The 26,215-nt window shown below is 35.1% G+C and overlaps 1 protein-coding gene across 2 annotated transcripts in view; it reads right to left on the bottom strand.

Annotated features, from left to right (window-relative positions):
* Positions 1–958: 958 nt before the first annotated feature.
* The window catches only part of SLCO1C1 (solute carrier organic anion transporter family member 1C1), a 43,252-nt gene continuing 17,995 nt past the window's right edge, over positions 959–26,215 (bottom strand). For both annotated transcript variants that reach the window (XM_036252327.1, XM_036252326.1), the window contains 8 exons: positions 25,167–25,412; positions 23,987–24,151; positions 16,181–16,376; positions 10,747–10,912; positions 7,876–8,060; positions 5,436–5,500; positions 2,860–2,977; positions 959–1,300 (listed from right to left, as the gene is read on the bottom strand). In XM_036252327.1, coding sequence (XP_036108220.1) covers positions 1,081–1,300; positions 2,860–2,977; positions 5,436–5,500; positions 7,876–8,060; positions 10,747–10,912; positions 16,181–16,376; positions 23,987–24,151; positions 25,167–25,412 — 1,361 coding nt within the window. In that variant the 3' untranslated portion in view covers positions 959–1,080. The remainder of the gene's footprint in view (positions 1,301–2,859; positions 2,978–5,435; positions 5,501–7,875; positions 8,061–10,746; positions 10,913–16,180; positions 16,377–23,986; positions 24,152–25,166; positions 25,413–26,215) is intronic.

Here is a 26,215-nt window from a genome sequence, read left to right as displayed (position 1 = left end):
CTCTATCTTAAGTCTGCTTTTCTTGGGAGGGCCAGGGCAGCAGTGATGGAGGAAGAAAAACGGTGCATAATAGAGCTGAAGGTTAAAGATGATGCACTGCTGTACCTACTACATCTGGTCAAAGAAGCACCAAGAAGCTAGCAAAGAGGGAATGCCTGGCTTGACTTTTTCAGTTGCAGAGAAACAAAGTGCCAACCCTGACCCTCTGCCCAAAAGTCCTTAGGTCCTGTGCCAGGTGCCAGGGAGGGCACCAAAAGGAACCATACCACCCAACCCATCATTCTGCATTCCTATGATAACACCTACATTTATTGTATACTTTCAGAAAGTCAACATTCAAAGACATGTTAGGACGACATCATGTGCATAAGGCTGGAGCTGCTTACATACATTAAAATATGGCCAGTATTGTATTTAACTTTATTTTTTAGTTCATTGAATTCATAGAAGGACACTAAAGCATATCGATATTAATCTTATTACTTTACAACCATGGTCACTTAAAATGTCACAGAAAGCAGATGTAATGAATGGTAGAAGAGCTAATAATTCAAAATTTGAATCCCCCAAGATCATTTGCCTCTATACATTTCTATATCAATTACTGTATTTCAAACGAAAGGAGAAGCTTAACATGAAATTTTCCTCCACATGTTCTTGCTCCATCCTAACATCAGCATTAAGGTGATATTTGAAGAAGCCAAAATGTCATTCAATTTTTAATAGTATTCTCTTCTCCTAGACAAGTGTTGCAATTTACAAATTACTTTACATATAGCTATTAGACTATAGGGACAATTGTTCTACTAGGGATATAGCTAATATATCAATGGGCATAAGGTAAAATTAAGCAGCATGTGTAAATAATTATTAAGGAATTTGTATATAAATTAAAAAGTTTAACCACATCATCTATATTTTCTATACTATGATTAATTATATTCATTATCAGGTGCATTATCTAATACCTAGGATAAAAAACAAAGTAGATATTTTTAGTAAGAATGAAGAATGTACACATCAATTAAAATTTGTTTGCAGAATTTCCAGAAAATAGAAAAGATGACTCAAGACATTTGTCTATAGCTGTGTTTCCTTGCCTGGCCAGCAGTTGGATTGTAGTAAATGATCACTTGTATAATTTTCCTTCCTGATTCTTGAAGTCACCATTGTTCTTTCTCTCTTGGTTCTGAAGATTCTATGTTTTGATACATAATTTTTCTTTAAAGTGAAAAGTACTACAATACTTAGGAAAATGGACATTATTCCCAGCAGCGTAGTTAGTCCCAGATATATGTGCCTAGAAGAAGAGAGAATCTGTCTTAATTACTGTAACTATGCAACTTTAAATAAAATTTGAAAGGAAGGTAATGATATCATTCAATAAATATCAATACCAATGAAATCCATCAATGTCAATAAAACTACCATGAGAACGGTTTCTTCAAGAATGATGATTCAGTGTGGCCATAAAAGGCCTTTCTCTGAACATTTGAGACTATTTAAGGCAGCATGCTCACATCAAGTAATTTTTTAGTAGTATCATCCTTTTCAGTGACTACTAATTTCATAATTATTTACATCCTCCCTGTAAATTATTTCTTTAGACCAGGTGACCATATCTCTGTTTACCAAGAACAGTGCCAGTTTTTGCTAGTAGGGGCCCCTTTCACTCTCAAAAGTGTCTAGGTTAGAATAGTAAATTATGTGGTTACCCTTGAACCTTACCCAAATTCGTTTCTGCAGAAAAACTGCAAGAAGCAATGTTCAGGGGAATCGGAGCTCTCAGTAGAACAGAATGACTTAAGAATAAACCAGAAGTTTTAATCAGTTTCTTCCATGAGAAGCCTTTAGTTCTACATCCTGTCCTCAGACAAGAGGGAATGGCAGGGCAGGCTGAACGATCCGTTCCGGTCACCTTGCACATGCATTCGGTCTGATTGCCGGAAACTGTTTTACGTGGAAGTGAATATAGCCTGAGCAAATGCGAGGAAAGCTAAATTCTACTCACAGCTCAGGTCCCTTTCAAAGACCAAAGTAAATTCTCACATAACATCAAAGGCTATTAAATCAAACAAACTTCTTTAAGAGGATTGGTTCAATTCACATCCAACTTCCAACTTACATGGCTCAGCACCAGGTTTCTTTCTTTAGAAAATGCTCAGATTGTAAATCTTAAAAAAAAAAAAACCCACAAAAAAACACAAAAGCCCTCTTGCTTTTAAGCCAGTGAAGCATTGCTTTAAGCATAAGGAGACTAAGTGTTTGATGAATTGAACCGAACGATGCCCTAGTGAAAAAGCCGTGACCCTCAGCCTCATACACACTCACACTCACAGAGAAAACTTTTTACTTTTATGCAGTTCAAGTACTGGAATAATTGAACATCAGTTTGGCAATAAAAGCCGGATAGATTTAGAGCCAAATCCAACTCTTGCCCAGGGGGATGATAGCTGACGTAAATGGGGCAGTTTGGCTCAGTTTGAAAAAGAATAGAAATAAACCCAAAATGTGACCTAAATTTAAATGCTTCCCTGAGTTTCAGGGAATTACTCATTTGCGTGCATAAACTTTAAGAATTCTATTCTATTCTGGAATCTTATGTCATATATATATTTTTAAAGATGACTCGTTAAAAATGCACGTTAAGATGAGAAATGGGGAAAATTTAAAGTATAGTCAAATAATTAAACGATAATGGAATTATTCTATAAAACAGAACACACTCCTTGATTAGAGTGTCCTTTTTCTTGCGAGCGGTGGAACTACACGAGGCGTCAGTAGTGCCAATCGCATTGTGCCAAGCTGGGACGTGACAGCAGTGAGATGTGGGAATGAGTAATGAGTTTCATACGGTACCTAAACGCATTTGAATCATATAATCTGCAGGATCCTCTACTTCCACATCTTTTAAATCCCCATTTGAGGCATGACGTATCAATCAAAACTCCAAAATAAACGGGAGCTGGGATGCCTGCTGTGAGAAAAACAAATAATTGCTTCTAAAAATATATGCACATCTTTCTGATTACCCTAAAATGAATGATTATCTGGAACCACTCACTTTCAGTCCCAAATTACTGCTTCAGAGATACCAGGCCATCTGTAGGAGACCAGAACTTGCCACCCCCAAACCTGCCCCTGGTATAAAGATTATTTTGAGTGGGTTATTTTGAGAAACAGGAGACATAGGAGAAGCTCTGAAGACAGAGCACAAGTTTTTTTGTTTTTAAAGGGAAATTTACATTTATAAGGAAATCTCCATTTATAAGGATGTCTCCCTCCCTCTGTACCAGAAAGATAAGGGCTCTAGATTCAAGAAAGAAGTAGTTGATTCTATTATGCATAAAATCCCATGAACAAGAAGAGCAATTAGTTAAATATATCTAACAGTCAGTTTGGATTATTTGGTGTCTTAAATAAAATTTCGCTCTTTGTACATATAGTGTCCAGCCATTTAAAAACATTCAGGTGACATCTAACTTCAATTGCTCTTGATAATGTGCAGAAAGGCCAAAAAAAAAAAAAAAAAAAAAAAATCTAAATGCTTACAAATTTCTATATATGTTTTAAAATGTTCATAAGGGCACATTTTCAAGCATTCACAACATTAGAGAGGATGATGTAATGAACCCTCATGTCCCATCCTAACTTCAGTGATGATTAATATTTTGTCATCTTGTGTCATCTATCTCCAGACCCACTCCTCTCCTGAACCCCAAAACTTTAAAAATATATATTTAAAGAGAAGTCTCAGACATCACGTCAGTTCCCTTATATGTTTTTCAGTATGTCTCTGATGACATTATAAAGCATACTATTATGCCATTCAACACATTTTATAGTAACTCCTTAATCTTATCAGAAATTCATATTCCTATTAAGAGACATTAAGTCAGATCAGACAGAGACAGACAAATACTGTGGAATCTAAAATCAGCAAAAACAAACAACAAACTCATAGAAAAAGAGATGAGACTTATGGCTATTAGAGGTGAAGGGGAGGATTTATTTCCCCAGTTTTATCAGGACTATATTGCCTCTTCATACACTATACCCATTTTATGTCAAGATTTATGTAAACTAAAAAAACAGATGTTTTAAAGCTCTGAGTTTATTTTTCTCTCCAGTAATTCTTTTCTGTTAAATTACAGAGCAACATTATGATTGTTTTACTTTCTTCTTTAGAATATAAACTTATTAAGCACAGAAAACTTATCTGACTCATGCTATTTCCTATGGGTTTTAATTAATGCATACTGAAAAATCTGGTAGTCAGAAAAAAATTCCAGTTGCATTTAAAAAATTATCAACTCAAATCCATACTGCTTTTTTCTTTCTTTTTTGTCATACAGCTATTTTATTTTTTATTTCATTTTTTTGTTTATTGTTGAGAATATTTCAGATGTCTCCCCCCTTTTTTCCCATTGCCCTCCTCCACATGCATCCTGCCATGCCCAGGCCTTCACCACCCTATTGTCTGTGTCCATGGGCAATGCATACATGCATATATATTCTTTGGTTAATCTCTTTTTGTCCCCCCACACCACCCTTCCCTCTGAGATGTCAGTCTGTTCCATGTTTCCATGCCTCTGGTTCAATTTTATTCATCAGTTTATTTTATTCATTAGATTCCACATATACTTTAGATCATGTGATATTTTTCTTTCTCTGACTGGCTTATTTTACTTAGCACAATACTCTCCAGGTCCCTCCATGTTGTCTCAAAGCATAACAGATCCTTCTTTTTTATAGCTGCATAGTATTCCATTATGTATATGTACCACAGTTTTTTTATCTACTCATCTACTGATGGGCACTTGGGTTATTTCCAGATTTTAGTTATTGTAAATAATGCTGCTATGAACATGAACATAGGGGTGTATAATATATCCTTTCTGGTTGGCATATATTCTACAAATACTAAAATACCAACCAGAAAGCCATACTGCTTTGAATGAATTATTTGACCTTTTACCAGGATGATATAGCATTGAGAGTAGCTCAAAATAATTCATTCCATTTCAATAACTGAAAAAATATATATATTTAGGCTTTAGCCTTTGTTATCAATTCATATTTCTGCTTTTCTCTCAGAGGGCTCTTCTATAATAGTAATAGATTTTTTGACAATAGCCCAATGCTTGAAAGAGACAAGATTGCTGAACAAAAAATGTCATCACTTTCACAAATTTGTTTTATTATAACATGGGCCCAGCACTGGTTCTCAATAGATATCTCTGAAACAAAGGAAGAGAGAAATCAAGGAAAGGAAGAAGGGAGGGGAGAAATAAAGGAAGAAAGAAAATAAAAAGAATAGGCACCTAACCACCTACATCATTTAGTTATGCATAATAATTCTGTAAAAATATTTAGAAAAATATTGCAAATGTACTTTTGATGGCTACCATACTTAAAACATAGATTATACTTACCAAAAACTCTTATTGCTAAGGTGTAGATACCCAGGGCAAATGACTTAAGTTGTGGCTTAATGCACCTGAAAACAACAAAAGCAATATTACAAATATATGTGTATATTCCATTAAAGCAAATAGTAATTTCACTGATAATCTACTTAACACATGTGAAGTGATGTTAGATTGCAAGTAGCATTTATGGAGATCCCACTAGTGTCCTAGCATAGGAAAGGCAAATTATATAAAATTAAAGGCAATGCATCAAGGGTTTATAGTTAACATTCCTAGAAGGTAAATCAACCCTACATGACATATTTAAATGGTGTTGGGTACAGTAAAATCATGTTTAATTAGCAAAATAACAACGACACAGGGAAAACCCCTGCAAATTTCTAAGATATTGCAAGAATCTGCAGCAACAATAAAGAATTAATAACCTATAACTAGTACTGTAGTTTTGTTCTAAAAGCACAGGACCATATTTATCTGGGTTGATAAAATCACAATCACTGTGGCATGTAAGTATTTTTGCTAAATAGTGGACACCTGAATTTTCCAACCAAGTTCAAGAATACTTAAAATAACAAGAGTATCCTAATATGACTGAATAGCTTTAGCCGATTGGTCTGTGGCTTTCAATAGTAATACAAATGATGATATATAACAACTATTGAGTCTTAATCATGGTTCTAAGTTCTTTATATGTATACTTTTATTTAGTCTCTGCTTTAAAAGAGGCAAAACTGTGCCCTGGCTGGTTTGGCTCAGCGATTGGAGCGTTGGCCTGCGGACCAGAGAGTCCCTGGTTCAGTCCCTGTTAGGGGCACGTACCAAAAAAAAAAAAGAAAAGAGGCAAAACTAACAACTTTTCTTCTTCAATCCAAGGACATCCATCTTCTTCTGACGTCAAAATACAGCATGGTTAATTTGAGGAACTGGTGGTGAGGAAAACTCTTCCTCTAGTAGCCTGATTATTCATTTGGCTCATTAACTACTTGGCAAAGTATAAGAAGATGTTGAAGAAATAACCGTCCATAAAGAACAATCCTGGCCTAAAAACTCTGGGTCAATGATTTCCCATCTTTTCAAACCTACACTCCCATTTGAAGATGCAACTATCTCATGCTGTCCTTAAATCCTTTTCCAAAAAACAGATTTGTGGATATTAGGTCCTATTTTCTGTTCATCTTTCATAATAAATATTTCCATAATATAAACTACAAGAAATTAAATATGTATGTAATACTTTTCATGAGTTTTATTTTAGAAAAACTTAATATTCATTCTTCAATATATTAATTTAAAAATCACCTAATCCATCTCATTAAAGATTGGTTTCCAATAAAATTTGATTTTTGTTTAATAATTGTATAAGAATTTGTAATATTTTATGTAACTTTGATTAATTGTGTTTTAGTAGTTTTGCAGGGCTAATTCAATTAGAAATAAAATTTTATCACAGATAATGGTTAAAAACATTTTGAAATTTTAATTTATGTACATTATTATGGAGCTCTATGAAAGAAGAGTTAATAAGAGTTTAAGTATAAATTATATTACAACAGAAGGAAAGTCTATAGGGAAGTTGAATAAAGATATAAGTTTAAGGAGAAGAAAGAAATATGTAATATTTTGACTATTAAATATTTTTATATGATTTTAAATTAGGTGATATTTGTTATCTAATCACTGGGTTTTTAAGATTCCATTGGTTACATTTAAGAGTGACCCATGTTTAACATCACTGTGTTTTAAAATAAAAATACGTATAATATACTAGAAATCAATGCTTAGTTACTATTTAAACTTATAATAAATTTTTAGATGTCTACTTGAAATATGCAAAGGAGTACACAGTATTGAAAATTCTTTGATGATTTTATAAGCAAAAATATTTGGAGTCATTAACACCATATTCCTAGATTAGGATCCTCAATTGATCCAAAAGCCATTAACACCACCCCTCAGTATGTGCGTGCACACACACACACACACACACACACAGATAATTCCAGTAAGAGCAATAATATATATAAAGTTATATCCTACATATCAAAGTAATGAATGCAAAACACTGAAGTATTAGGTAAACTTTCACAGAGTCTTATAAAGTGTATCATCCATAATTCAGTGAAACCATGTTTAATCTAAAACACATTCAGTCTATACTGGTTAATATCACCAGCATTAGAAAGAGCATTCTGGATTTATTGAGTGGCTACAGTGAGTAGCTAACATTTCTTTCTAGACCAATGGTTTGCAAAGACTTTTCACTAGAAGAACTTCTAGTCAACCACATTTTTGTATAGAATCCTAATGTGGAAAAGTATCAAAGTGGAAAGAGGATGTAGGATGCATGTCCTGAGAGAGCTATAAAAAATTGTGATGAGTCCACTGCTCTGGATGACTATAGCATGTCTTATATTAAAATTGGGGAAGAAGAGTTGGTGTTCACCTCAGAAGCAATATGTATCCAGGTATGCCACCTAGAGATAAAGTATAGGATGTGATGACTGATATTACAAGGAAATACAGAAACATTTTGGGACATTCATTATCTTTTTGGCATCTGCCCACCATGCCTGAGGAATTTCCTGACATCAAGGTAGCAATTCCCACACAGGTGCAGTTATGAAATATCTGTAACAAGATAGGAAAAAGTCCAATTACTAAAGTGAAATTTAAATAAAATTAAAGATAAATATTTATTTCAAAGACTTTACAGAATAGTATACATGCAATATGTAAACAGTAGGAAAATATTCTTTTCTTTTTCTGTGTTAGCATATATTGAACAAAGCAAAATTTATAGAGAGAACATTTAATTATCCAAAGAGCTGATGGCTGTCATAAAAACTAATAATCCCACAGAACAATTTCTCAGCAAATCCTACCAAATGCAATTGTACCTTGTCTCCTTCTCTGCCACTTCCAAGTCTAAACCATCATTATTTCTTGCCTTGATTATCTCAATGATCTTTTTATGCTCAACTTCTTTGCACTCTTATCCAGCTCTTGTGTTTTCCACACAGTAACCAAAGTAAGCCTCTAAAAATGGCATTCAGATTGCATCATTGTTCTTAACCTTCCAATGGCTTCATACTATACTTGTATAAAAATCCCAAATTCTAAAAGTGGTTTATGCACTACGATGTAGCCCCTGGGTCCCACGCAGAACTGACTGCTCAGTGATTTTCCCCTCTTCTCCTGCTTCAGCCACACACATGGGTTCCCATCATGCTCACACCAATCCTCAGGCATGGCGAGTTAACCCAGGCCTAATGGCCTTGGTGTTTTCTGTGCTAGGCAGCCCTTCTGGGTAGCTACATGGCTGGTATACATACACACTTCAGGTCCCTGCTCAGATGTTTCGTTAAAGAGAGCTTCCATGGTGACCCGTTCAAAATAACACCCCATGTCTCCACCCTTTTAGCCTAACTTCTCTTCCCCTCATAGTGCTTATTGCTACCTATCAGAATATTATATAATCATTTACTTTTAAACTATATGTCTTCACCAGCTTGTAACCTCCAGCAGTAACTGTCTGCTGTATCATCATTATACATCCATAGCCTAAAATGGACTTTTGTTTTAAGCACTAAATAAAAAATATTAAATAAATGGGCAAAATCTGAGGCTATGACATAATTTATAGTGATTACTGGGAAAACAATACAGTATCCCAATGACTAAAATTCTACTGAATCTTAGAGAGGCGACTTGAATAATCACTCATCAGTTTATTTCTGTAAATTTTATGTATGGATGTGTATAAGTTGTCATTTTTGTCACAGAAAAGTTTGTGAATTTTTGGATAAACAGTGAAATAAAGGTGACATTTCCTTTTCAAGAAAGAGTAGCAATAGAGAGGACACTTTTCCATATTTTGTCCAGATAGAGTGGGAGGGAGAGAGAGAGAGAGAAATATCGATGTTCAAGGGACACATTGAGTGGTCGCCACCCACACGACCCAACCAGGGCCGGGGACAAACTGCAACCGAGGTACGTGCCCTTAGCGGGAACCGAACCCGGGTCTCTCTGGACCGCAGGCCAATGCTCTAACCGCTGAGATAAACCAGCCAGGGCTAGAGATTTATTTTTAATGTCAGGTAAAAAGATTTTGAATCTTGACTCTGTCTCTCACTAGACAAATGAATTTTAAGTGTTTCTTGTATTTCAGTGCCCAAGGAAAACAAATAAAATAAAATAATTCCTGTTTACTTGAGGATTGTTTTTAAAACACCTCTTTTAGTCCCTGGCATGCAATGTCTTGACTAAATGAAGCTCTAGTTAAGAAACTTCTTTTGCTGAAGCAGTTTGAGCAAAAGAGTAGTGGCTAAAGAAAAAAAATAAATAAAAAGAAAGGAATGAAGGATGAAAAGGGAGGGAAGGGAAAACAGATTTCAGATGGGTGGGTAGTCTTATTCACTGTTGTTGGAAACCAATCCTTTCTGTTTTGAATAAAATGTCAAAATAGCCATAAACAGAGAGAAAATAAATGTGCTATGCTGTATCTGCAGCCGTGTTTGCCTAAGCATTCTTATATTGTTGATAAGCATGTGTAAATATATGTGTGTTTAATTTTCAGCCTTCTAGGACTGTTAAATACAGTCAGACCTGGTCAGCCAAAAGCACAAAGCAGTCTGACCACTGTGCAGTCTGCACAGTGAATATGAGGAAGAGTCTATGTTTGAGACAGGAATGTAAAGGTGTGAGTAAAGGGATGAATCTGTTGATAATGATGTACATAATATCTTTCACAATTGTTTTTTTTATCTATATTTCCCATTTTATCTTCTTCCATCCTAGAGAACACTTCATTCCAGTCACCAACTCCTTATTCCACAACCGGCTCATTTCTCAGGAAGAATAGTCCCAGAACCATCAACCTTCTCAAAGACAGATTCCAGACCCCTGGGTTTGAACCTCTTGGGCTGGACTTCCTACCACAGGCCTCTATTGGTCCTGTCCCTAAGACCACTGGTCTTGAGGTCAGCAGATATGGATTCCAATACAGAATTTATTATATGATCTTATGACAGACTTTTACATTCAAGGTTAATATTCCTTAAAAGCAAAATGAGAGAATTAGACTACATATCTGCAAAGCCCCATTTCTTGATTCTAGTTTTTTCAACCATTCTAGTTTCTCTAACAATGATTGTATTTCCTGTCTCCACACATAAAACAAGAGCAAAGTAAAAGCCAGAGTTCCCACCAGTGTGTTCTGATGCTGGGTTGGCCCCTGAGAGCCCCCCCCCCCCGAGTTATAAAATTATGGATTGTCGCAGGCCCAGGGGTACACACTTTAGAGAATATTTCTTACAATAGTTTTCCCACTCCGGGTGGAGCTTTGACAACCAGCAAGACAAGCTGATGTGTATGTGATTCCATTTTCACCACACATGGGCTCCCATTCTGTCTCTGAACATTTGCATCTTGAGTTGCAATCTGAAAAGAGAGCTCGTTCATGAGAAGAGACAGGCTTGGTTCTGAAAAGAAATGTAACAGTATAAAATATTACCTCTTAGCAGGGAGTACTAATATTAAAAGAATAGATCAATGTCTTGAGTGACATAAATGGCACTGCCAACAAGGCTTGCCTTTGGAAACACAACTGTCATCAGATATATCAGCTTCTGGTCATTAATTGTTACTCCATCCACTATTAACAGCATTCTCTTGAAAGTTATCTACGGAGGTTTTGAACTTTGTATTAATATCTAGTTCTTGGCTTATGGTTTTTATTAATGTCTATTGCCTCTAGAATCTTCCAATATATTTCTATGCAAAGATGTATTAAAATGTCTAACAAGGCAGAAAAGTAAACTTTTAGAGCGATTTATGACATTACTTAAATGCAATACAAGCAGAGTGTGTGTAAATTTCCTTCAGAGTTGTTTAAACATCAATAGATTGGCATTGCTAATGGTTTGGAGAAGAAAAATAGAGCCAAGCAGTCAATGTTTCAACAGAATTTGACATCTGTAGGAGCTACACATCCTATTAGGGTATGTCTGACTAATAAATGCATTGTCAGTATATCTAACTTTCCTCTCTCCCACATATCTTCCCACTGTTTGGAGTTCTTCCATATCCTTTGACTTTATTTCACATGCTTTTTAAATGACTTACTCATTCATTAATTCATTACAAATTTTTCAAAAGCTTTGTAAATACTTGTTTTGGGAGAAGATGGTTACAAATATGGATGAGACAATATCTGCCTTCAAAAAGCTGGCTTTTAAAAACAGTTAATATTATCTTATTTTGATTGTTTTCTCTCGCTCTCTTTTGTTCTCTCTCATTCATTGTATTTTCTCCCTCCATCTCTCCCAGGAATCCTTCTCCCTCACATCTATTTCTGCTTTTCACCTGGATCACCTCATCTTTCTATGCTTATTCTCCTTACACCATTCCTATATCTTTACTCTTCTAAGGGTATACTTAAACGATGATATGTCTCTTCTATCTGATCCTTAATTTCTATCCATTTGCCCTTTATAATTCATTTTTTCCTCTCTCATTTCGAATTTATTTATTTGCTTAATCTCTTCCGCCCATTTTGTTTTTTACAAAAAAACACCCCAAAAATCAGAAATGTAAAAAACCATACACTGTCATATACTCTAGGTGAAAACAGAAACTATTTGTTTTATTCGCTTCTGTATTGCCAGCCCCCCAAACACAGTAGGCTATGAAACAAGATTTTGACAAGTTAATCAGAGAAAAGTGGTACTTTTTTTTGAAAAAGAATCAGTCATTTTGATTCATCAATCTAAGAGGTATTTTCTATAATAATAGCAATCATAATTTAATCGATGTACTATTCTAATATTTCAAACGTAAACAGACCTCTGAGATGTCTCTAAGCAAAATGAAATGGTATTTAACCAGATCTCCTGAGAAGTCATATAGGAATTTTTCATTGTAGTCTCTTCCATAAGGCATTAACTGTTAACTGAGACTATTTGGTAGTATCTGAAAGTATAAAGATGTGCCTTTGAAAGCCTAGAATCAGGGCACCGTGGATACTGTAGGGCTAAGACCAGGGAAGGTTGGAGTTAAAAGGACTCTGGGTGTGATCCAGGACAATCTTATTTGGCAGATCAAGAAAGTCAGGTCCACAGTGAGCAGATAATTTGCTCAAATTCACAAGGTTTATTAGTGACAAGTTATTACCCTTACATGTCTCTGGATTCTAAATTCTTGTCTCACATCAGACTTATTCTCATTATTGCAGAAGAAAGCTTTCATCCACTACCTCATCCAAAGCTTCTGCACAGTGTTCCCGTTGAAAGTCCAGAACCAAAACAGAGTAATCCTTGCGGAGCAGGCTGTATTTTATGAAGCCAGTTATCTTATATTAATGAAGGTAAGTTAAATTTATTATCCAGGGCAATCTGGAGGCAGAGACTAATTGAATACATGTTTTATGAAGGATATGTGGACACTAGAGATGTTTAAAATGACAGTTATGAGTTTTATCAAATATGCCAGAATGTTTATATTCAAATGAAATTTTTCTTTCAAAATAGTCAAGCTGATGTTGCCATTTTTTTCCAGCTGCTTCCAGTAGCAAAGCTACTCTTAAAGGCTAACACTTTGTCATTGTTGAGAATATTTTAGAAAGCAAAAGAGGAGTTTTAGAATGTTTTAAACAATGATAGCAGTATTACAATGCAGTTATAGTATTTCAGGGTGAGCACTTTTTGGAGCAAGTATTCATTCAATAAATATATTTTATTAATTAAAATATTGATACTTTACTATAAATATTTTATAATAGAATATTATACTTTTAATGTGAACTTCAAAAGTTTTTTTTGCTCTTGTCTGTTTACGTATTTACTTTTGTCTTAGAGATAGCATGACGTTGTAGAAAGAGTATTATAGTTTGAGGAAGCTAACTCATTTTTCTTTTTTAAAAAATATGTTCTTATTGATTTTTTAGAGAGAGGAAGGGAGAGTGGGAGAGAGAGAGAAAAATTGATGTGAGAGATAAAACATCAATTGGCTTCTTCCTGCACACCCCCTACTGGGGATCGAGCCCACAACCTGGGCATGTGTCCTGACCAGGATTCAAACCAAGACCTCTTAGTCCATGGGAGGATGATCAATCCACTGAGCCACCCCAGCCGGGTGCAAACTAATTTTTCTAAACTCACTTTTCTTTAAACAAGGATAACAAACTTTACCTCATAAAGGTGTTCTGATGATACGAGGGAGATAATGAAATCTAACATGTTTTATAAACTGCAAAATACAAAGTACTTTATCACTGTCCATCTACCATGATGAATATAGAGATAGCTAAAGATAGCACACAGCTTCTACTCTCTCCAGAACCTTCTTGAAATTCCTGTTACTAAGGCAAAGCTACATTCAGGTAAGTCTAACATCACTGTAATAACTTCAGAAGCATGGTATATGAACTGTGCATTCATTGATTTTCCTGGACGTTTTAGATAACAAAAGTATAACTGATGTTCACTTAACAACAGCAGAAACCAAGTCAATGATGAAGACCGGACTATGGAGACAAGACAGATATGCTTGGAAGAAAGCATAGGAAGGGAGCTGGAAAGCAAGCAGTAAGCAAGAAGCAGCTGAGCCAGCAGTACAGAAGGTAATGTCAGGGGTGTTGACCTTTGAGCCACAGGTACTTCCAGTCAGACAGGCAGATGCAATCAGGGAGCTCAGCATGGCATACAGGAATGGTTCGATATTTTTTTAAAACCAGTATTGTAGAGTTAGGTGGATGGATATAAAGAAATGACTGTGGAAGCTCATGTTCAGAGACAGAGTGATTGCAAGCACTCTTGAAGGGAAAGGGCAAAATAGTTTCTTTATGATGCAACCTTATATTAAAGGTGATAGATTCCACTTTTGGGTATTTATCTGAAGGGAAAAAAAAACAACAAACACATATTGGAAAAGAGATAAGCACCCCTATGTGTATAGCAACATTATTTACAATAGCCAAGCTTCGGAAGCAACCTACATAGTCATCGACAGATGAATGAATAAATGAATAAAGAAGATGTGATAATATCTAATGGGATATTACTCAGCAATATAAAAGGATGAAATCTTGCCACGTGCAAGAACATGGATGAAACTAGAGGGTATAATGCTAAGTGAAATGAGTCAGACAGAGAAAGACAAGTACTGTATGATTTTATTTATATGTGGAATCTAAAAAAAAAACAAAACAAAAAACCCCCAAAACAAACAAAAGAACAAACAAAACAGAAATAGACTCCTAGATACAGAGAACAAACTGAGGTTGCCACAGGGGAGGGAGGTGGGGTCATGCGTGAAAAAGGTGAAAGGGAATAAAATGTACAAATTTCTAATTTTAAAATAAAAAGTCACAGAGATGTAATGTACAGCACAGGTAATATAATCAATAATATAACTGTGTTTGGGTGACAGATGGTTACTAGATTTACCATGATGATCAAATCATAAGGTATATAAATGTTGAATCACTATGTTATACACCTGAAAACATGGAATATTGTATGTTAAGTATACTTTAATTTAAAAAATGAGTGATAGCCCTGGCTAGATGGCCCAGTTAGTTGAGCATCATCCCTTGCACCAAAAGGTTGCCAGTTTGATTCCTTCCTGGTCAGGGCACATGCCTAGGTTCCGGGCTCCATCCCTGGTGGGGAGCATGCAGGAGGCAGCTGATCAGTGTTCTGCTCTTACATTGATGTTACTCTCTCTCTATTCTCCTCCCTTTCTCTCTCTCTAAAAATCAATACTAATTTCAAAAAATTAAAAATAATAAAATTTAAAAAAGAGTGATAGACTCTGTTAACCAAGAAACCTAATCACCCACCCATAGGGATGGTATAGGTCGGAAAATATCAATAAATATTCTTTGAGCCAACTGCAAAGAGTTAAAGAGAACTGTGATGTGGGTCACTGGGTCAAGGAATAGAATTTTCTCCTGAAACTGCACCTGATTTAAACACAACAGAGACCTCAAAGGGTGGCATAGAGACATTCCTAGTTACTTAGGTGTTCAAGGAAAAAAAAATACAATTTTTTCCATGAATGGCATATAAATTTTGTGCCAGGGAGTATTAATCACTTTCATACATGTTATCTTGCTTAAGTGTTACAAAACCTTAAAAGGCAGTTATTATTTCTATTTTTAAATGAGAACATTGAAATTGGACTATATTGATTAACCCATACCATATCTCTTCACTAAGAATGGGAAGAGGCAAGATTCAAGGTTTGTATTTTCCACTATCAGGTTGCTGCCCTAAAGTAAGGTATAGGTTTAGCATTTTTTAAAATAATGTCTTTATTGACTTTTTAGAGAGCAAGGAAGTGAGAGAGAGACAGAAACATTGATGTGAGATATAAACAGCGATTGGCTGTCTCCTGCCTGCCACCTACTGGGGATGGAGCCTGAAACCTGGGCATCTGCTCTGGCTGGAGATCGAACTGGGACCTCTCAGTCTATGGGATGATGCTCAGTCCACTGAGCCACATGGTTGGGCTAGGTTTAGCATTTTTAGTATTTCTTTAAAACATTAAAATTCAAAAGAGATGACAGATTTTGGTGACAATGACAGCTTTCATGTAATAAATACCATCAGCTATTCTACAATGGAACAATTATTCCCTTACCATAGCTATGATAGCTAATAATAAAATTATGTTATTGTGAAGCTCTACAAAAATTAAATCTGATTATGCAAGCCAATCTCTTCAGATTATTTCATGAGCAAACATACCCTTGGTAGGAGACAGTTAGTCCTGCCACATCAGAATTTTCACAGCCCAATGCAAACAGAGAAAGGAATAGAAGGTACCCAACGACAGATGATCCCAAGTAGATTTTTGCAGCTCCGCATACACTGATTTTGAATTTTTTCATTACTATCCCTCCAGAGAATATTCCAAGGGCTACTGCTGGTATGTTGATGAGTCCTGAAGAACAAGAAAAATATATCATTTTGTGAATCTCCGGAAGAAATCTGAGTACACTCACACAAACTTTCTAAGGGATTATACAAAACTATGCAATAGTTCATGGTATACTATTAGACTACTATGTCATTTTATGTTACAGAGGTATTCATTCACTATCATCTACTGATACATAACAAGAGATTTTAATGGACGCCTAGATTATAGTTTAATGATAGCACAACCGACAGTCTCAGAGTTCTGACGGCACAATATCTAGCATAGGGTTTGAAATCTATTACCACTGCATGCATCAGTGAATCAGTGTGTTTCTGGTCCAGTCTCAGGACTCACAAGTACAGTCAAGTGGCAGTTTGGTCATTGTTAATGTTCTCTAAGGTTGTACATAAAAAATAATATGCACAGGGACTGGGAGGAGTTGTTTTTTGTTTTTTATTTAAAGGTCTTTGTTCTATTCTCTGGTTCCCTCTGTAAAATATTTTTTTGAGAACCCAACTCTTAGCCTTTTAATTCTGTATCCTTCCTAACAAAACAATGTATATTTGACTACTTTTATATTTGTTATTTGTTTATGACGTACCAGCCACTCAGCTAAGCATTTGATATATTATCTATCACACTTACTCTTCACCACAGCCTTAGAAGGTGGGAATATTCTTCTTCTCACTTCAGAGAGCAATTTGTTTGTGGTCATGATGACTATAGGGAATCCGATGTCAAGTCCTATGTTTTCAATCACTATGTTATACTGCCTGTCCTTCAAAAAGTTTAGGAGATAGTATTCTTTTCTTTTCTTTTCTTTTTTTTTAAAAACATCTTAGACTTATTAGATTTCTGGTTTGTTTGTTTTTTACATTGATTCCCTCTTCCTCTCCATGTGGTTTCAACAAATCCATTCCCCATCATTTTCCAGCAGAGATATATAACATGTACTTTCTTGATCAGTAGATGAGCAATCTTCTTAGTAATCAAGTAAATGTGGCTTAAAAATGACACTAGGAAGAGGTCTAACAAAGTGGCTGAAATCTTGGACTCTAGAGACCTAACTGCCTGGGTTTAGACCTCAGTTCTATAGTCTAACAGCTGTGTAAGTACAGGTGATTCTCTGAACTTCTCCAAAGCTGTCTGCTCATCTCTTTATAATATGTAGCTAATAGTAGTGATGAAATGACACGAAAAGTTCTTAGCACAATATCTTGCACAAAAATAGTATTCAATCAAGTCATTAGTAGTTCATTCAATCAGATTTACGAAGATTAAAATATTGTGATGGGGGAGTGGAATACCTCTATGTTTGAAATCAAACCTGGTGCTATGTTGGTTGGATTTTAAATTGAGAAATAATGCCAGAGAAGAGCAGTCTGGTGCTCAACAATAAGCCATTTCTCTGCTAATTAGAATTTATTTTTATATTTTCTACACATCAATCACTGATATCCACATTATTTTGAACTTTTGAGATAAGGATAGAAGCTTGTAGAAATCCTGGCCAACAAATAAGGTTCCAAAAGGAGCTCATTATCTGCTGTGCTATATGGTAATCACCAGTCTCCTGCCTCTGACTCACACACAGTCCAGTGTGACATCTTTCAATTAAAATTACAACCTCTGACATCATATTTTTCTCCCTTCCTTTTTCCATTTATATATCCAGTCTCCTAAATAATCTTCCTAGAATCTAAAATACCAAACACATAACAATCTTTGGCTATCACACTGCTTTATTTTTTAAATCTTTTCACCATGTATTAATAGATGAAGGCATTTTGTTGCATCTCTTATGATTTGACTATACATTAAGTTAACATTAAAATGATCACATTGGAAATCAACCCACCTTGAAGGGGCATGATCATAAAACTAGTGAAACTGAAAAAGAAATGCTAATTTGTTTCTCCGGCTGAACAGAGGTTTGTGGGTTTGGCAAGTGGCAGAGATGAGCATACACTGGGCCCCTCAAGAGCCAGAAATAGGCGAAGAGGCAGCTGTTTACGTTTTTTTTTGTTTTTGTTTTTTAAAGAGAGCAGATATTAAAAAATAATACAACAAACCTGGTTACTCATGACCCAAGTTAATAAATGCCAATTCTTTCTCCCAATTTTTCTGATTGTTTAAATAGCAAGTTTATAAAGCTGATTCTCCCTCTGTTCCAGGGTCTGTCTTCCTTCCCAAGAATTAAGTGCTGTCATGATTTGCTGTGTAACAGTGAAGTCCCTATTTTCACACATACATAGCACTTGACTTTGAAATATATCCCACAGACCCAATATGGACATGAAGAGCATGCAGAATTTTATTCTCTCTCTCTCTCAATTTTATTTCACAAAAGAGGTTTATGGAAAAAAATACCTTCTGAAAACCAGGCTCTGAATGAAAACCTTCAGAGAATATGCTTATTATTTTATTATTTTGCAAAGTAAAAATCAAATCTGGGACATGAGGAGTCATAGCACTAAGAATACCTATTGTAGCCCCATGATGGCTCTGCATTCCATTGGCCTTTCCCTCCCCCATCTGACTTAGAAGAGCCAGAGACTCTAAATGGGATTATTCTCAGGGCATTTCTCTCTCAGTATGGATAGTTAAAAGTCAGGACTGTCCTCTCTTAACTGACCTCCTTTTGGAGGCCTGTGTTCTCTTGAAAATTCTAGAAAATTTCATGCATTCTCTGCCTCTAGGTCCTTCTGCACAAAATATTTACTTTGTCTGATACAACATCCTTCCAAAACATCACTGCTCTTCCCATACTTTCATCTTCTAACACCCTTTTATACTATTGCTCTTGACTTAGTTATCAACACCTTCTCTTAGAGATGTTTTTTCGGACTCCAAGATCAGGTGTTTTTCTCCAGAATACTCTGGGCTTCTTCTAATTAGAGTACTTAAAACTGTCCCCACTAGCCATATGGTGCCTTCAGGAGACATGTCTGGAATCAGGGTGCACAAGTTGGTCATCAAAAGTCTTTTTTCCCCCCAGCCTGAGGCTCTTTGCAGGGTCCCATGGGCAGCAGCCTTAGCACTTAGCACAATCACCTGTTAGCTTGTCTGGTTCACACTTCTCACCCTCCAATCTAACCTTCAAGGAAAGAACTGTGCTCATCATGGAATCCTGTGCTCCTTGCTCAGACAGTTTTCCATAAAATAAAGTACTAACTAAATAAACTTTATTCATTTATCACGTTTCTACTGGATAGGTTAACTTTTGTATTTCAAGATAACTAAATTATAACAGATTTCAAAAAAGGTTAGTAAGACATTCTGGGGTAGGAGATTGGAGTGGAAGAGGTCAATAAAGGAAAAAAAGAGGGACATCTATAATATTTTCAACAATAAAGATAAATTTTTAAAAACCTCAAAACAAAAAAACAACAAATATACTATTTGCTTGATTCTCCCTTTCAACTTCCCTAGGCATCTATAAGCTGTCTGGCAAGTTTCCTGAAAAATATGTTGACATTAAAATGTTTACCATCTAAATATTCCAAATGGAAATATTAGTTGTAATTTACACTAACATAGGCAATTTATTTTTAATTAATTTTATGTATTTGCTTTTGAATATAATAAATTTATCCAATCAGTAAAACCAGAGGAAATTTCAGCTAATTTGTTATTATTTCAGCACTCTCATTCAGAATAAAGACCCTCTTCTTTATTACTGTCCTAAACAAGAGTTATGAGAGATGTGTTAAATGTTTTGAGATGGTCAGCAAAATTAGCATATAAACTGGAAACTTTGATATTCATACAGATGTATGAGATGAAATAATAACGAATTACAATAATAGAACTTTGGGATATTTGCAGTGTCTCTCCCAGTGAAGTAAAATTTCATATTATGTAATGGACCTTCACAATATTACTCTAATGTTGGAAGAAATCAATATTAATATCTGAATTTTACAGAGAGATTAATGCAAAGAAAAATCACGGGGCTTTTCACACTCTTATAGCCAATTGGGTACAAAGAAGTAAAATTATCCACTATTCTTGGGCATAATACAAGTATTTTTCTTCACAAATTAAGATTATTTTCCATCATGGATTTTTAAAATAATTTTACCTAATTCTAAAACACATCATAATACAATGATTAAATTTGCTATGATAGCTTAGCTACAAAAAAATTGTTTTCTATTGTAAGCACCTTTCCCCAAGTAATTATCTTAAATTTTCCTTTTCTGTGTGATGCCTCTAAGATAATTGTTGTCATTGCTGATAGTTAATGTCAATGTATTGTCTACTGAAAACTGTCTTATTTAATTAATTACAAGAAATTAAGCAAAAGTGATTACTATTTGTGTATTAAGAAGGAGAAGAAAAGATAAAACCATTTGCATGTAACTTAATAGTAATAGAAGAAGCTTAAATGGAAAATTAAACTGTCTATCCAAACTTCTTTCAGCAGAAATTACAATGGAAAAATTTAAAAAACCCACAGACTTAAAAAAAGCAAAATTGTTTTACAACATACTCTCTAGTCTCTGAAGTTGAAATATTTTTTGTTGTCTATTTTCTTTGCAAAATTAAAGTCATTAACATGAGAAATGCTATTTCTAAACTTTAGAAAGAATATGGCAAACATACAAAATTATGTACAGCAAAAATAAATTATTGTAATAATTGGCCTTTGAACACATAGGGAAATTTCTGTTTATTTCCCCCATGTCACACCTCTTCTCTGAGAGGAGAGAGAAAATGTGCTTTCTTCCTGCCTCTTCATACTTCGCCACAGAAAGGAGCATTCTTTAAAGCCCAAAGGAAAAAATGAAGGAGAAAAGAGAAAGGAGGAAGACAGAAGAAAAGAAGTGGGAAATACAATATTTATTGAATGACAATGCATTTTATATTTTTAAAATCTATATTTCAACCTAATGATGTATTTATTTTCACCATTCTAAAGATAATCAAAATAAATGTTAGAGATGTTGATTAAATTACCCACTTATTCTTACTCTGGTGCATCCCCCACTTACTAATGTGAAACAAAGATACACTCAGAAAATGATCCTAGCTATAAGTACCTGAAATTATTACACTATTAGTTACCTGTCAGAAAAGTGCTTGAATTACCTATGGACAGGGCATGACAGGAATTGTGAGGAATTAGAATTTTAGGCAAACTTTGATAGATGGGTTAAAAAATTCTGATGATGAGTTTGGATCTCAGAGTCCATATGAGTGTACAGAGAAGGGTCATGGATGAAAAGAAACAAAACATCCACAATTCAAAAATTTTTCAATTAGAATCTTCTTGTCAGTTTTCCAAAAATAATTATGCCCGATGAAAAAATATAACTCAGAAACTCAGGAAAAATAATTTTATTCCTGGCTATATAATAATATACATATGAAACATATGCATGCTATTGGGCAGGCCATTGAATCTCTCAGAATTTATTTCTTTCATCTATGCTAATTCTCCTTAAAAATAATTTCATAGACAAAGGTATTTCATTTATTACCTATCCAATAATGGAATGAGATTATATATCTCATTTTCTACTATAAATACCCTTCCTCAAAAAAATGCTTTTAAATTTCCTTTATAAAATAAACTTTCAATTTGAAATTTAAAAGTTCATCATTCTAGTGAGAGCAAAATCAAATATCCCCAAAATCTCTTATGAACAAGTTAAATAATGAAAATGAAAATACACTTAAAGAAATTTCCCTTTGCTAAAATTCATGAAGAAAAGATGATCTTTTCACGTTGATAAGTAAAGCTGGATATTCTTCATCATATTATAAAAATAAAATAAAATAAAATGGATTACAACCTAGATGTAAAAGTTAAAACAATTAAGCTACTAGTATAAATATTAGGAAGACATCTTTATGGCCTTCAGGTTTGAAAAAAGATTTCTTAAAACAGGCTAATGACAAAGGAAAAGATTGAAAATTGGACTTAGTTAAAATTAAGAAGCTCACCATTAGGAAAGTAAAATGAAAAATTAAAGTCTGTGAAAAAATATAATACATGTATAATAAAGAACTTGTATCAAGAGAAAAGTACAGTACTCCTACAAATATATAAGAAAAAGATGGACAACTCAATAAAAGTGGGCAAACAACTTGAATATAATTAAACAAAAAAGAATGTTGAAACAATCAACAAGCCTGTAAAAAGTGCTCAACATCATTAAGCAGTTAGGTACAAATTAAACCACAATGAGAAACCACTACACCCCATAAGAATGGTAACAATAAAGAAGACTGATCATACTAAGTGTTATAAGAATGGGGAGCAACTGGAACATTCTTAACACTTCTAATGGGAGCATAAATTTGCATAACTCGTATGTAAAATATTGTTTGGGCAATATTTACTAGATCTAAATGTACCTAATCCCTATGTCCCAACAACTCTTCTCCAAGATATAGCCAAGAAAAATGAGTGTATACGCTCACCATACTACATATAGAATGATCATGTAGTATAATTTAAAATAACCAAAAGCAGAAAACAATCCAAATGACCATTAACAATAAAAATCAATGAGTAAATAAACTATGGTATATTCATGTGATAGAATATTACACATAAATAAATAAATAAAAACTTCTACATACAACATGAATGAATCCCATAAGATTTCACTTTAATTAAAATAAGCTAGATACAAAAGAATACCTAACATATTATTTTATCTTTATAAAGTTCAATAACAGGCAAGACTGACCTAGATGACAGAGTTCAGAATAGGTATTAGCTATGGGAAAGAGCTAGAAGGAGGTTTGAACCCCTTTTGGGGTACTGAAATATGCTACTTGCTCTCGACGAAGGTTACTACACAGATATGTATACATAAATATTTATTTAGCTGAGCTATACATTTAAGGTCTATAGACTTCACTGTTGCTTGTAAGTTATTCATTATAGCAATAAACATAAAGGAAACTTTAAAATAAAAAGAATGTCTCAAACTTTTATTTCTCTCCTATTCTTCTTAAAGTCAGTTTAAAACATTGATTGGCATGGATGGGGTATTGGAGAAAAAACCCTAAAATATTTCTTTAGGTCAATTAGCAAATAATACAATTAAATTAATTCAAACCAGTTAATGTTGAAAGTAAAAGTTCCGTGGTATAGCCTGAATGTTTACAATTTAGAGAAAGAATAGTCTAAACAGAGTCTATTAGATTTGCAACTGCTAAGTGCCCATTATCCCAGATAGTTACAGAAAAATTATATATCCATAATTGAGCAAATACAAACTTTGTTTTGTAATGATTATCTTTATCCTGTATAAATGCTCCTTTTTTATAATTCTAGAGAGTGATCAGGTAAAATGTCCACTGTTATGAGATATTGGTGCTTGAAACATAAATATTTATTATTAACAATCTCCTAATAAAAGGCATGTTTAATCTATGTGATATTCTCATGGTCACTCACCCAGATATTGTGACTAATTTTTGCTAAATGTTGTATCACAGACTATCTAAATGCTATTTAGCTATTTTTACTCACTTTTTTTACTTCCTATCTAAAATGCCATAAATTATCTTCAGTCTAAATATTAGAACCATTTTTTCTAAAACTACTAAGAGCTGACAAGATGGAGCTGATAGCACCCATGGGAAAGCATGGAGGAAGAGGAGCGTACCAATGACAAAGTTGGCCTTGGAGGATGACTGCCCATACTGTTGCTCGATGTACTTTGGTTTATATGTCACCATGCCAAATAAAGAATTGAACTGAACGGTGCTTGCACACAAATATAAGAAGTACACTGGATTTCCAAAAAGACTCCTCAGTGATGGAAGAAAATCTGTAAGACAAAAATACCACGGAGAGATTGAAGACAGAGTCATACTTGGCAGAAGATACAGCCTTGGCATCAGGGCTTAGATGTCTGAGTCCCATCGTCATAGTATCACCTGCAGTTCTAGTGTGGCACCCTCACACACTGCGGATATCAAGCCATTGGTGCAAGTCAAAGATGAGATTTGGCCAGTTCAGATCTAGACACAGGGCTCACTTCTATGGGCATAAAATCTGTATTATAGTCCGAGGTATAAGTCAGACAAAAAGAGATTCCTCTAACCGATGTGGGTAAAAGGCAAGAAGAACTAACTACTCCCTCACCACAGAGCAGGGAGTCATAGGCAGGACATCAAGAACTTCAGTTTTCTGGTTTATTTTTCAAACTTGGGTCCGTCACAAAGAAAGGCATATGAACATTGTCTCCATTTGATGCATGAACTTCTGTGTAAGAAATGAGCTTTGGCATTCACCCTTCTTCCTCTTACGAAGCCAGACAGAAATGTGAAGACTTCCTAAAAGGTGAATATTGCTTGCTGGGGTCCTTCCAGGACCACTTGAGGCGAACTACTCTTTCTCGTGGATACCCATGATCATGTGGGGATACTTCACCACAACACTCCTGTCGTCATTGCTGGGGCACATGCACTGGTACACATCTCTCAAATGGGTGAATCTCATCTGTTTTAAAAGGCCACAATCCCTGAAGATTCATTCTTTTCTTTTCTGTCCACCCAGGCTGTTGAGAAGCAGCAATCTTGTAGGGGCAGTTGCAAGGTCTACACTGAGGAGGGGTGAGGTGGGGGTGTCAACAAGGAAGGTTACCCAGACTCTAGAGCATGTTCTTCATTCGTTTTCCAGTAATAAAACTAACTTTTAAATCTTCATTTCTGCTTCCTATATAGTTTCTCAATATTTTTCTGAACACATGAAGGAGAGAGAAGGGTATGACTTATAGCTCCCCTATAAAGTTCATACAGGAAAACTAAAAGTGTTTCAAAATCAGGGAAAATCTGGCTCACCTCGTGCCATGTCCATCATTTTTGCTTTTTCTCTGTGCGGTGTTTGGTATTCTGTGTGATCATCCATAATAAACTTGGATTTCTCAGTGGAGGAATTGGAATCCTCTTTACTTTGGGGTTTCAGGAGACTCTTAGGTAAACACCAAAAAGGCACAGCTGCAAGAAGGCTTATGACTCCTGCGATTAGGTAACCGAGCCACCAGGCACCTACCCACTGGGGGTCCTTTGGGGTTATAGTGATGTGATCTGAAACAGAGAGAGGATGGCTAAATAGCATATGCTCCAAAGCTAATGTGTTGAAACAAACCTCTTTAAAAAAAGAATCCTAGCATTAGCTCGATCACATTATCAAAATACCTAATAATTCGCACATAGCTTTTTTTTTCATCTGAACATTATTATGTTGATTTTTGAAGGACAGAGGGTGGAGCATGATGATTTCTTTTGTTGTTCCTTAGGTCATAAGTATAGAGTCTAAAGAAAGGCAGGGAACCCAGGGTTTCTAAACCCTGCTCTGGGGTTCCGCAGAGGGGCCCCTGGGCCCATGGCAGGGAGAGCGGCATGTGAGGGAGAGCTTGGAGGGTTCAAAGCCTCCGCCAGCTACGCCACATCAGGGCTACTTCCTCTGATTTATAAATTGAAGGTCTAAGATTTTACTCAAAGAAAGAGTTATGTCCTGCACCCTGTGGCTCAAATCTAGTCTGAAGCACTATAATGCTGTTTATTAAATGATTTTAATAATAGTTCAGAGCTATTGTAGGTTTGAAGCAAGATTTGTACACCAATAACTTACTGTAAAAACTTTATTTTTGGACACTATTTCTCATTGGACTAAAAGCTAAACATTGACAAAGTTTTTTGAGCCAAACCAAGAGTTGTTTATATATATGTGAACCAGTAAAACATAGTACTATACTCCACCTGCACCACCCTCTGTGAGAGTAACAAAATAGCACATTCTTTGACAACTAGGCCCAACCGCCACCGCAGCCTACTCGGTAAAGTGTCTGCACCAGCTTATCCTGCATGCTCATTGCTCCCCCTAACCT

The sequence above is a fragment of the Molossus molossus genome, unplaced genomic scaffold (genome assembly GCF_014108415.1).
Source record: "Molossus molossus isolate mMolMol1 unplaced genomic scaffold, mMolMol1.p scaffold_m16_p_10, whole genome shotgun sequence".
Lineage (NCBI taxonomy): Eukaryota > Metazoa > Chordata > Mammalia > Chiroptera > Molossidae > Molossus > Molossus molossus.
The sequence above is the reverse complement of the archived record's forward strand: the minus strand, read 5'-3'. Positions and strand labels throughout refer to the sequence as shown.